At 29.8% G+C, this 14336-nt stretch overlaps 2 protein-coding genes across 2 annotated transcripts; one reads left to right on the forward strand and one right to left on the reverse strand.

The window, feature by feature from the left end:
• Positions 1-6131: 6131 nt before the first annotated feature.
• LOC149238410 (phloretin 2'-O-glucosyltransferase-like) lies at positions 6132-6494 on the reverse strand. Its single transcript, XM_089369555.1, has one exon. The coding sequence runs from the start codon at positions 6492-6494 to the stop codon at positions 6132-6134; it is 363 nt and encodes a 120-aa protein (XP_089225681.1).
• Positions 6495-7356: 862 nt separating this feature from the next.
• Positions 7357-7719, forward strand: LOC149238411 (phloretin 2'-O-glucosyltransferase-like). The gene has a single exon (XM_089369556.1). The coding sequence runs from the start codon at positions 7357-7359 to the stop codon at positions 7717-7719; it is 363 nt and encodes a 120-aa protein (XP_089225682.1).
• The last annotated feature ends 6617 nt before the right edge of the window (positions 7720-14336 follow it).

Below are 14336 nucleotides of genomic sequence, written 5' to 3' on the forward strand. Positions count from 1 at the left end.
CAATAATGTATAGTCACTATTTATGTAAATTCAAATATTTTGCAAATCATACTCAACCATTCTCCAAAAGTTCTCAAGTATCTTGAGAAACAATGTGTAAGTACAAGGAGTTATGAGAGAAATTATCACTAATGAATAATATGTAAAAGTATATAAAACCCCAATATTACACTAGCTTTTCAACATGTAACATAAATGTTATATTGATATTGCAATATTATTATTTTTTATTTATAATATAATTTATTTTAAATTGTATTTATAATTAGCTTATGAGGTGTTGAGTAGATGGTGAGAGGGTCTTCTGTTAAGACATTTAGTGGCGTAAAAGACACTAATTCTAAACTTGTGGGTAAAAATCCAACCATGCTAAGGGTTGGTGTGGCCCAAGCTAAGCCACAGGTTAGGAGTGTATATATATATATATATATATGACTTTTTTGGATATGTTGTATTTATAAACTGCTTATTCACCCATGGTCTTGTAACATGGTATTGAATCATAGTTATCGTAACAAAGTCTATTTACAAATTATAGATTCTTTTTTGTATTGAAGCTTCTAAATATTTTGATTTGAAAAGACAAAATTCAAGTTCAAATGTTTTGAATCTCATGATAAATCGGGCATCACTAGTCATAGTTACTTCCTTTCTCATGATTGCACAAACTTGAAAAAGCTTGTGAAAAATCCTCATTATTTCAATTAATTCTAACCTAATGAAAATTGTTTTCTAGTATTTTGGTATTTGAGAGTTTGTCTACTTCATGTTTGATCTATTTCTCGAAAGAAACATTGAAATCTATGATTTAGAAGAACATGTAGAAGGTTGTCCCTTCATTGGGCACCATATGAGGAGATTTCCTGATCAATGACTAAGAGAGCGAGGTGATGAGTGTCCTTGAGTAGCAAAGTATTTTTGGGAGAAACATTTTAATTTGAAATGCCTCAATATATGCCATATATATAATACTAACTATTGAAATATCTCTTTACATAATTGAGATGATAGAAATATGAAGGATATTGACGATAGTTTTGTGCATATACACAATTGAGATTGGATTTATGGTTGTCCCATGCCCATCAATGATAAGAATACATAGAATTGTGTTACATTTGTCTCCATGTTTCATGACAAGAGAAACACTAAGACTAGTAATTTCCCTGGAAGGTGCAAAGGAATGTTAATTAAAACAACACATAGAAAGTGAAAGGAACATATTTCCATTCTCCTTTAAACAACAGTTCCATGTAAGTATGGATGGTGTATTGAAAAAAAAGAAAGTATGAACTCATAGCCACATGCACAATGTTGTAACTCAAAATTTTACTCTCATTTCTTTTCCGAAAGAGAGTTCAACACCTTCTAATGACAAAATAATCATTTAAAGGTATGGTTACAAGGGTCCCTATGTTGGTAGTATATGTTGTCAATGATGTCAAGTTATGCAATTCATAGATATCAATATTGGGGGGAGTCGAACCAAGATCAAGAAGTAGCTAAGGGTCTAACACAATGTGGCAGATGAATGTGATCAATAGGCAACAAAGGGGCCTGGTATAAGTTGAAGGGATAATCTAGTATATTTCCTAGAAGACTTAGGGAAGTATATAACTTGGAGAAAAATATTATAACTAAAATAAATGACTTTGTCATGAGATCTTGTTTCCTTAATCTTGGCCCCTAATCCATGATTAATGATTATTAAACCAAGATTAGTGAGTATGGGACATGATTAGTAGTGCTTGAGTATACTGGGTACAAGAGCACCAGACACTTGAGTGTAGTTTATATATGAAAGTTGAGTTCAGGATTCGATATGATGTGGCAATGAGACATGAAAAATATGAGTTGGAAGAAGGACCATGTCGCAATGCACGATTGGTCCATGGTGGATTGACTTGACAAACCCAAAGGTCTTGGGATTCGTACCAAGATCCCGTCTGATGAGGTTTTCCTGTGTATTTCTTTTTTGGCCAAAATGGCTGAAAATGAAGGTTTTGTGCCAAAATAGTGCATATCCAAAGGTCAACCCTTGTGGGGTCCGTATTGGGCTACTTGAGTACTGAGATGTCAAAATGAACATGGAATAGTACAATATGGTAAGTCTTGGATGGGGAAGTTTTTGTCAAGTTTTAGATTTGGAAATTTTGATGCGAAAATGCCGTCAATTGAAAAGTACTAGGGTATCTGCATGAGAAACAAGTGAAGCAATTTGGTATGACATGATCCAATGTGATAGGGAAACAACCAATAGTTGCATCTGGGTACCTTGTCAGTGTCTTTGCAAGGTGGAAAGACGATAAACCGTCCCCACCTTTTCGCTCGGATAGCACCCCATCCAAGATCCTTAAAATAATCGTTCAAAATATATTACTAGTTTATTATTATTATTATTATTTTGTTGGCTGACCCATAAGGGGTTCGAATCTAGAGTCTCATGGAATATAATATTTGATTATCAAAGCAAACCCAAATTAAGCTAGCCCATGGGCTTAATTTGTATTAATTTTTATATTTGGCATGTAACTTACATTTAAATTCAACTCACATTATAATATTATTTAAAGTAATATAAATATATATTTAATTATATTATTATAAATAACTATAATAAAGAATTGCATTAAATTTTAATATATTTAAGGTAATTAATTAAATTAGATAATTATAATAAGATATGGTAAACAATTTTTTATCATAAATTACATTTTAATAATATAATAATAAATTTATAATTTTAAAGCATTTTTTTATAAGATATTAATTTTGGGTAGACAACAAAAATTTAAAAATTTGAACATTAAAAAAAAAATTGATAATAAAAATACTTAAATCATATTTTATTTTTACCATAGAAATATCATCAAAAACTCCTCAACAACTGAAATCTTACACCTTAATAGCTATAAACAAAATTTCCGAAAATAGTATTAAGATTCAAAATCCTACCAAACTTTCTATGACACTATATTTTAATCATCATCATTCTTCAACAATCTCGTTACAACACTTGTTTTTTATATCTTGAGAATTAACGTCTTAACTTGTTTGATTTTGATTTTCAATTTTATATGTTGACAATTGACTCCTTACTCGTTTATTGTTTTTGGACCTTGCCTTTAACTAGTTTATTGATTTTTTATTTTATTTATTCAGTTTATTTTCTTTTAGGAAGAGTGTTCTCCTAATCGATGCAGGTACAGCCACATTTTCTTGCGAACTCAGGTATCTGTCGCGACTAAGTATTTTTAAGATTCGAATCTGTTGTGTGTCATGAAATATATATATATATATATATATATAAATAAAGATTACATATTTTAATAGAATTTTGTTTTGTATTAATAGTGATTTACTAGAGTGATTATTCACATATTTATATTAGTAAATTTGAGTAAATGAGTGATTAGTGATATGTTTATATTAGGAAATGAGTAAATGTAATTATTATATATTTAATGTTAATTTTTAAAAATGAGTGATTATTGACATATTTATATTAGTAAATGTGATTAATATATATTTAATGTTATTTTTTTTCTTTTAAATTAATGGTTTTATTATAACTATTTTTTTATAAATTTTTTATTCATGTAATGTTTTTATTATATAATGTTATATAATAATTTAGAGAGTGATTTCATAATTGTATTAGGTAAATGTAAAAAGATAAACATATATTTATACGATTTTATTTATTATTTGATAATTTACTTCCTAATTTAATAATTGTACTAGGTAAATGTGAATATGTAAATATATATTTAGAGATGCAAGTTAATTAATATTTGAAATTCTATCTATTAATGTAAAGGAGACAACAACAATATGTTAATATCTTTCACTTATCACCATAAAATAAAGATTTGGATTAAAAGAGAAATTAATCTATCAATGTTCAATAGGAGGATGTCTATCTACGTAGTTATAACATCATAACAATAAGTTGAAAATTAGAGACAACACTATCAAAGTTTCATGTACCATGTGTAAACAACAACTTAGGATGAATATATTCAAAAGCTGATTGCTCGGGTCAAAAGGAAATACGATGAAATTATTTTGTCACATAAATATTTCTCTTATTACATAATGGTTGGTAAATACAGATATGCATCAAAAACACCTACGTCATGACACATTTTACATTGCTAAGATAAAAAATTCATAACGTTAACTAAATTTTACCTTTATCTTAAATTATAAATATTATTATTATTAAAAACAATTAATGTATAAGTTAAATGTACATATATTTAAGAAAATGTGTAACATGATTCTTAATCATAGGAGTTCTTAATTTGTAAATAGACTTTGTTACGATAACTATGATTCAATACCATGTTACAAGACCATGGGTGAATAAGCAGTTTATAAATACAACATATCCAAAAAAGTCATATATATATATATATATATATATATATACACTCCTAACCTGTGGCTTAGCTTGGGCCACACCAACCCTTAGCATGGTTGGATTTTTACCCACAAGTTTAGAATTAGTATCTTTTACGCCACTAAATGTCTTAACAGAAGACCCTCTCACCATCTACTCAACACCTCATAAGCTAATTATAAATAAAATTTAAAATAAATTATATTATAGATAAAAAATAATAATATTGCAATATCAATATAACATTTATGTTACATGTTGAAAAGCTAGTGTAATATTGGGGTTTTATATACTTTTACATATTATTCATTAGTGACAATTTCTCTCATAACTCCTTGTACTTACACATTGTTTCTCAAGAAACTTGAGAACTTTTGGAGAATGGTTGAGTATGATTTGCAAAATATTTGAATTTACATAAATAGTGACTATACATTATTGCACAAATCATTGGCTAGTTTGATCTTATTACCTAAATTTTGTGCAAAGATTTCCATAAATTTTGGTGGACACTAAACTTTAATTTGCATATTTAATTTTTACTTCTACCTAAATTTGTAAAAATAATTGCATAAAATATGGTGCACAATATTTACCTAAATATAAAAAATGTCTAAAGTAACTCTTGGACGAAATATTTATCTACATCTATCTATCATCTCTTTTTATTCTCACAATCTAATTTTAAATTAGTGAAAAAATAATAATATCAATCATCCCATCTATATTTTGTATAAAAATTTGCCTAAATTTTAATGAACACTATATTTAATAAATTTAAATATTTACATTTTTATTCCTACTTAAATTTAAATTTGTATAAAAAACTAGATAAATTATAATAAACAAATTTTTAAAAAATTTCAACAATAATGTTTAACTGACGCCTATTAATATACATGAGTAAACTAATTATACAATAGTTAGCAAAAATTAAATTGTTAAGCTTTCATTGCAAATGAAACTCACCATTCAGGCCTTGAGCGTTATACCTGGCGGGCAATACAATACAGTAAATTTAAAATTGGGGTTCCATTCCAAAGCACAATTTATATCCAGAGGGCATATAGAACTCTAGCCTAGATTTATTCTGGAGTAGTCTGTCGCGGTTGAAGAATTGCTGGGAAGGTTAAAAGTGATTTGAATTCTGTAAAAATATTTTTAAAATTTTTACAAAGGTGGTGTTTAAAATAGATTCAACAACATCAAAAATTTAGATAAATAGGAAGAAAGTCAAAAATGTTCTGAATCCTAGTAAAAAAATTTAAAAATCTTATAAAAACAATATTTGAATCATCATATGATGAAAATAAATTCAGCACAACAACAACTTTTAAAGCACTTAAAATTATGAAATTTAACCATTTTTATTTAACAAAAATCCCTTCAAATTATGAGCAACATTTCCATAAGAGTAAAAAAGACGACTTCGGCATTCATTTTCATATAAACAGCGGAATCTGTTATGAGAAGAGACTCTCTCTTTTAAACTCGAAACTCTTAAAGTGTGCATCCATAAAATTGATATATTAATTCTAATTTAACACAATCACAATAACTGAAATACAGGTTGAAGGAGGGCAATACTGTCGAAGTTTTACTAAAATAAGCAACTCTCTTAATTATATTTTCAGAGGCGTGACATATTCAAATTGCATACAGAGATTACACATTTAATGATGGTGTGATGCCTACAGAGATTACAGATTTAATGATGATGTTAGGTCTACAGAGACATGATTTCGGAGACGAACAGGTTTAGATTCTTTGTGGAGGATCCGCCCTCGGCCACCGCTGCTCTGACAGCCGCCTTCAGTTCTCCGACTCTCTCTCTCAATTCCTGCCCCGTTTCTTCCATCATTAACATTTTCACAATTCTTTCCACGTCCTCTCTTGTGACCAGCCAATTCTGGTCGATTCTCTGCGGTGCCTCCAGTGCGATCTGGATCTCGTCCACCACAAACTTTGAGTTGAAGTGCTGCTCTGCATACAGCGGCCATGCAATCATGGGAACCCCCATCGTCGTCGTCTCCAGCACGGCGTTCCATCCGCAGTGCGACATAAAGCCCCCTGTAGCAGGATGCGCCATGAGTTCATTTCAAGATTGTCCTAACCCACCATTCTGTTGTGAAATTCTTGGCACGGAAGAAGCATTTGAATTTTTGGGCACCCACCGGTCTGTTGTGAAATTCTTGGCGCGGAAGAAGCATTTGAATTTTTGGGCACGGAGATAGCATTGAAGGCATATCTGCGAAGAAATCTCTGGAGCTGTACACTTGCCAAAAAATAAATGGGCCTGTCCCTTCCTCGACGTTGCTGAAATATCCAGTGGTCACGTCAGTATTTTCTGGTGGAGGCTGGAGTCATTTCCCGGCCAGAGCGCTGCCGTCCCGTTACATGCCATGCATGTATGGTGAATATGTATGGTGAACATGCTAGGCGATCGCTGGCCGACTTGAGGTCCCATCATAGCACTCTTAAACCGCATTTATGACCCAATAGCATGGGATTTATTTGTTGCAACAAATAAATCCCATGCTATTGGGTCATAAATGCGGTTTAAGAGTGCTATGATGGGACCTCAAGTCGGCCAGCGATCGCCTAGCATGTTCACCATACATATTCACCATACATGAATGGCATGTAACGGGACGGCAGCGCTCTGGCCGGGAAATGACTCCAGCCTCCACCAGAAAACACTGACGTGACCACTGGATATTTCAGCAACGTCGAGGAAGGGACAGGCCCATTTATTTATTGGCAAGTGTACAGCTCCAGAGATTTCTTCGCAGATATGCCTTCAATGCTATCTCCGTGCCCAAAAATTCAAATGCTTCTTCCGCGCCAAGAATTTCACAACAGACCGGTGGGTGCCCAAAAATTCAAATGCTTCTTCCGTGCCAAGAATTTCACAACAGAATGGTGGGTTAGGACAATCTTGAAATGAACTCATGGCGCATCCTGCTACAGGGGGCTTTATGTCGCACTGCGGATGGAACGCCGTGCTGGAGACGACGACGATGGGGGTTCCCATGATTGCATGGCCGCTGTATGCAGAGCAGCACTTCAACTCAAAGTTTGTGGTGGACGAGATCCAGATCGCACTGGAGGCACCGCAGAGAATCGACCAGAATTGGCTGGTCACAAGAGAGGACGTGGAAAGAATTGTGAAAATGTTAATGATGGAAGAAACGGGGCAGGAATTGAGAGAGAGAGTCGGAGAACTGAAGGCGGCTGTCAGAGCAGCGGTGGCCGAGGGCGGATCCTCCACAAAGAATCTAAACCTGTTCGTCTCCGAAATCATGTCTCTGTAGACCTAACATCATCATTAAATCTGTAATCTCTGTAGGCATCACACCATCATTAAATGTGTAATCTCTGTATGCAATTTGAATATGTCACGCCTCTGAAAATATAATTAAGAGAGTTGCTTATTTTATATAATTAAGAGTTGCTTATTTTAGTAAAACTTCGAGAGTATTGCCCTCCTTCAACCTGTATTTCAGTTATTGTAATTGTGTTAAATTAGAATTAATATATCAATTTTATGGATGCACACTTTAAGAGTTTCGAGTTTAAAAGAGAGAGTCTCTTCTCATAACAGATTCCGCTGTTTATATGAAAATGAATGCCGAAGTCGTCTTTTTTACTCTTATGGAAATGTTGCTCATAATTTGAAGGGATTTTTGTTAAATAAAAATGGTTAAATTTCATAATTTTAAGTGCTTTAAAAGTTGTTGTTGTGCTGAATTTATTTTCATCATATGATGATTCAAATATTGTTTTTATAAGACTTTTAAATTTTTTTACTAAGATTCAGAACATTTTTGACTTTCTTCCTATTTATCTAAATTTTTGATGTTGTTGAATCTATTTTAAACACCACCTTTGTAAAAATTTTAAAAATATTTTTACAGAATTCAAATCACTTTTAACCTTCCCAGCAATTCTTCAACCGCGACAGACTACTCCAGAATAAATCTAGGCTAGAGTTCTATATGCCCTCTGGATATAAATTGTGCTTTGGAATGGAACCCCAATTTTAAATTTACTGTATTGTATTGCCCGCCAGGTATAACGCTCAAGGCCTGAATGGTGAGTTTCATTTGCAATGAAAGCTTAACAATTTAATTTTTGCTAACTATTGTATAATTAGTTTACTCATGTATATTAATAGGCGTCAGTTAAACATTATTGTTGAAATTTTTTAAAAATTTGTTTATTATAATTTATCTAGTTTTTTATACAAATTTAAATTTAAGTAGGAATAAAAATGTAAATATTTAAATTTATTAAATATAGTGTTCATTAAAATTTAGGCAAATTTTTATACAAAATATAGATGGGATGATTGATATTATTATTTTTTCACTAATTTAAAATTAGATTGTGAGAATAAAAAGAGATGATAGATAGATGTAGATAAATATTTCGTCCAAGAGTTACTTTAGACATTTTTTATATTTAGGTAAATATTGTGCACCATATTTTATGCAATTATTTTTACAAATTTAGGTAGAAGTAAAAATTAAATATGCAAATTAAAGTTTAGTGTCCACCAAAATTTATGGAAATCTTTGCACAAAATTTAGGTAATAAGATCAAACTAGCCAATGATTTGTGCAATAATGTATAGTCACTATTTATGTAAATTCAAATATTTTGCAAATCATACTCAACCATTCTCCAAAAGTTCTCAAGTTTCTTGAGAAACAATGTGTAAGTACAAGGAGTTATGAGAGAAATTGTCACTAATGAATAATATGTAAAAGTATATAAAACCCCAATATTACACTAGCTTTTCAACATGTAACATAAATGTTATATTGATATTGCAATATTATTATTTTTTATCTATAATATAATTTATTTTAAATTTTATTTATAATTAGCTTATGAGGTGTTGAGTAGATGGTGAGAGGGTCTTCTGTTAAGACATTTAGTGGCGTAAAAGATACTAATTCTAAACTTGTGGGTAAAAATCCAACCATGCTAAGGGTTGGTGTGGCCCAAGCTAAGCCACAGGTTAGGAGTGTATATATATATATATATATATATATATATGACTTTTTTGGATATGTTGTATTTATAAACTGCTTATTCACCCATGGTCTTGTAACATGGTATTGAATCATAGTTATCGTAACAAAGTCTATTTACAAATTAAGAACTCCTATGATTAAGAATCATGTTACACATTTTCTTAAATATATGTACATTTAACTTATACATTAATTGTTTTTAATAATAATAACATTTATAATTTAAGATAAAGGTAAAATTTAGTTAACGTTATGAATTTTTTATCTTAGCAATATAAAATGTGTCATGACGTAGGTGTTTTTGATGCATATCTGTATTTACCAACCATTATGTAATAAGAGAAATATTTATGTGACAAAATAATTTCATCGTATTTCCTTTTGACCCGAGCAATCAGCTTTTGAATATATTCATCCTAAGTTGTTGTTTACACATGGTACATGAAACTTTGATAGTGTTGTCTCTAATTTTCAACTTATTGTTATGATGTTATAACTACGTAGATAGACATCCTCCTATTGAACATTGATAGATTAATTTCTCTTTTAATCCAAATCTTTATTTTATGGTGATAAGTGAAAGATATTAACATATTGTTGTTGTCTCCTTTACATTAATAGATAGAATTTCAAATATTAATTAACTTGCATCTCTAAATATATATTTACATATTCACATTTACCTAGTACAATTATTAAATTAGGAAGTAAATTATCAAATAATAAATAAAATCGTATAAATATATGTTTATCTTTTTACATTTACCTAATACAATTATGAAATCACTCTCTAAATTATTATATAACATTATATAATAAAAACATTACATGAATAAAAAATTTATAAAAAAATAGTTATAATAAAACCATTAATTTAAAAGAAAAAAAATAACATTAAATATATATTAATCACATTTACTAATATAAATATGTCAATAATCACTCATTTTTAAAAATTAACATTAAATATATAATAATTACATTTACTCATTTCCTAATATAAACATATCACTAATCACTCATTTACTCAAATTTACTAATATAAATATGTGAATAATCACTCTAGTAAATCACTATTAATACAAAACAAAATTCTATTAAAATATGTAATCTTTATTTATATATATATATATATATATATATATTTCATGACACACAACAGATTCGAATCTTAAAAATACTTAGTCGCGACAGATACCTGAGTTCGCAAGAAAATGTGGCTGTACCTGCATCGATTAGGAGAACACTCTTCCTAAAAGAAAATAAACTGAATAAATAAAATAAAAAATCAATAAACTAGTTAAAGGCAAGGTCCAAAAACAATAAACGAGTAAGGAGTCAATTGTCAACATATAAAATTGAAAATCAAAATCAAACAAGTTAAGACGTTAATTCTCAAGATATAAAAAACAAGTGCTGTAACGAGATTGTTGAAGAATGATGATGATTAAAATATAGTGTCATAGAAAGTTTGGTAGGATTTTGAATCTTAATACTATTTTCGGAAATTTTGTTTATAGCTATTAAGGTGTAAGATTTCAGTTGTTGAGGAGTTTTTGATGATATTTCTATGGTAAAAATAAAATATGATTTAAGTATTTTTATTATCAATTTTTTTTTTAATGTTCAAATTTTTAAATTTTTGTTGTCTACCCAAAATTAATATCTTATAAAAAAATGCTTTAAAATTATAAATTTATTATTATATTATTAAAATGTAATTTATGATAAAAAATTGTTTACCATATCTTATTATAATTATCTAATTTAATTAATTACCTTAAATATATTAAAATTTAATGCAATTCTTTATTATAGTTATTTATAATAATATAATTAAATATATATTTATATTACTTTAAATAATATTATAATGTGAGTTGAATTTAAATGTAAGTTACATGCCAAATATAAAAATTAATACAAATTAAGCCCATGGGCTAGCTTAATTTGGGTTTGCTTTGATAATCAAATATTATATTCCATGAGACTCTAGATTCGAACCCCTTATGGGTCAGCCAACAAAATAATAATAATAATAATAAACTAGTAATATATTTTGAACGATTATTTTAAGGATCTTGGATGGGGTGCTATCCGAGCGAAAAGGTGGGGACGGTTTATCGTCTTTCCACCTTGCAAAGACACTGACAAGGTACCCAGATGCAACTATTGGTTGTTTCCCTATCACATTGGATCATGTCATACCAAATTGCTTCACTTGTTTCTCATGCAGATACCCTAGTACTTTTCAATTGACGGCATTTTCGCATCAAAATTTCCAAATCTAAAACTTGACAAAAACTTCCCCATCCAAGACTTACCATATTGTACTATTCCATGTTCATTTTGACATCTCAGTACTCAAGTAGCCCAATACGGACCCCACAAGGGTTGACCTTTGGATATGCACTATTTTGGCACAAAACCTTCATTTTCAGCCATTTTGGCCAAAAAAGAAATACACAGGAAAACCTCATCAGACGGGATCTTGGTACGAATCCCAAGACCTTTGGGTTTGTCAAGTCAATACACCATGGACCAATCGTGCATTGCGACATGGTCCTTCTTCCAACTCATTTTTTTCATGTCTCATTGCCACATCATGTCGAATCCTGAACTCAACTTTCATATATAAACTACACTCAAGTTTCTGGTGCTCTTGTACCCAGTATACTCAAGCACTACTAATCATGTCCCATACTCACTAATCTTGGTTTAATAATCATTAATCATGGATTAGGGGCCAAGATTAAGGAAACAAGATCTCATGACAAAGTCATTTATTTTAGTTATAATATTTTTCGCCAATTTATATACTTCCCTAAGTCTTCTAGGAAATATACTAGATTATCCCTTCAACTTATACTAGGCCCCTTTATTGCGTATTGATCACATTCATCTCCACATTGTGTTAGACCCTTAGCTACTTCTTGATCTTGGTTCGATTCCCCCTAATATTGATGTCTATGAATTGCATAACTTGACATCATTGACAACAGATACTACCAACATAGGGACCCTTGTAACCATACCTTTAAATGATTATTTTGTCATTAGAAGGTGTTGAACTCTTTTTCGGAAAAGAAATGAGAGTAAAATTTTGAGTTACAACATTGTGCATGTGGCTATGAGTTCATACTTTCTTTTTTTTCAATACACCATCCATACTGACATGGAACTGTTGTTTAAAGGAGAATGGAAATATGTTCCTTTCACTTTCTATGTGTTGTTTTAATTAACATTCCTTTGCACCTTCCAGGGAAATTACTAGTCTTAGTGTTTCTCTTGTCATGAAACATGGAGACAAATGTAACACAATTCTATGTATTCTTATCATTGATGGGCATGGGACAACCATAAATCCAATCTCAATTGTGTATATGCACAAAACTATCGTCAATATCCTTCATATTTCTATCATCTCAATTATGTAAAGAGATATTTCAATAGTTAGTATTATATATATGGCATATATTGAGGCATTTCAAATTAAAATGTTTCTCCCAAAAAATACTTTGCTACTCAAGGACACTCATCACCTCGCTCTCTTAGTCATTGATCAGGAAATCTCCTCATATGGTGCCCAATGAAGGGACAACCTTCTACATGTTCTTCTAAATCATAGATTTCAATGTTTCTTTCGAGAAATAGATCAAACATGAAGTAGACAAACTCTCAAATACCAAAATACTAGAAAACAATTTTCATTAGGTTAGAATTAATTGAAATAATGAGGATTTTTCACAAGCTTTTTCAAGTTTGTGCAATCATGAGAAAGGAAGTAACTATGACTAGTGATGCCCGATTTATCATGAGATTCAAAACATTTGAACTTGAATTTTGTCTTTTCAAATCAAAATATTTAGAAGCTTCAATACAAAAAAGAATCTATAATTTGTAAATAGACTTTGTTACGATAACTATGATTCAATACCATGTTACAAGACCATGGGTGAATAAGCAGTTTATAAATACAACATATCCAAAAAAGTCATATATATATATATATATATACACTCCTAACCTGTGGCTTAGCTTGGGCCACACCAACCCTTAGCATGGTTGGATTTTTACCCACAAGTTTAGAATTAGTGTCTTTTACGCCACTAAATGTCTTAACAGAAGACCCTCTCACCATCTACTCAACACCTCATAAGCTAATTATAAATACAATTTAAAATAAATTATATTATAAATAAAAAATAATAATATTGCAATATCAATATAACATTTATGTTACATGTTGAAAAGCTAGTGTAATATTGGGGTTTTATATACTTTTACATATTATTCATTAGTGATAATTTCTCTCATAACTCCTTGTACTTACACATTGTTTCTCAAGATACTTGAGAACTTTTGGAGAATGGTTGAGTATGATTTGCAAAATATTTGAATTTACATAAATAGTGACTATACATTATTGCACAAATCATTGGCTAGTTTGATCTTATTACCTAAATTTTGTGCAAAGATTTCCATAAATTTTGGTGGACACTAAACTTTAATTTGCATATTTAATTTTTACTTCTACCTAAATTTGTAAAAATAATTGCATAAAATATGGTGCACAATATTTACCTAAATATAAAAAATGTCTAAAGTAACTCTTGGACGAATATTTATCTACATTTATCTATCATCTCTTTTTATTCTCACAATCTAATTTTAAATTAGTGAAAAAATAATAATATCAATCATCCCATCTATATTTTGTATAAAAATTTGCCTAAATTTTAATGAACACTATATTTAATAAATTTAAATATTTACATTTTTATTCCTACTTAAATTTAAATTTGTATAAAAAACTAGATAAATTATAATAAAGAAATTTTTAAAAAATTTCAACAATAATGTTTAACTGATGCCTATTAATATACATG

This window comes from Pinus tabuliformis, chromosome 8 (assembly GCF_031772625.1).
Source record: "Pinus tabuliformis cultivar Carrire ecotype Pingquan chromosome 8, CPIR1, whole genome shotgun sequence".
NCBI lineage: Eukaryota > Viridiplantae > Streptophyta > Pinopsida > Pinales > Pinaceae > Pinus > Pinus tabuliformis.

What these genes read in the sequence shown, in the direction of transcription:
- LOC149238410 (XM_089369555.1), bottom strand. Translation starts at nt 6,494, where the DNA reads ATGGCGCATCCTGCTACAGGGGGCTTTATGTCGCACTGCGGATGGAAC.
- LOC149238411 (XM_089369556.1), top strand. Translation starts at nt 7,357, where the DNA reads ATGGCGCATCCTGCTACAGGGGGCTTTATGTCGCACTGCGGATGGAAC.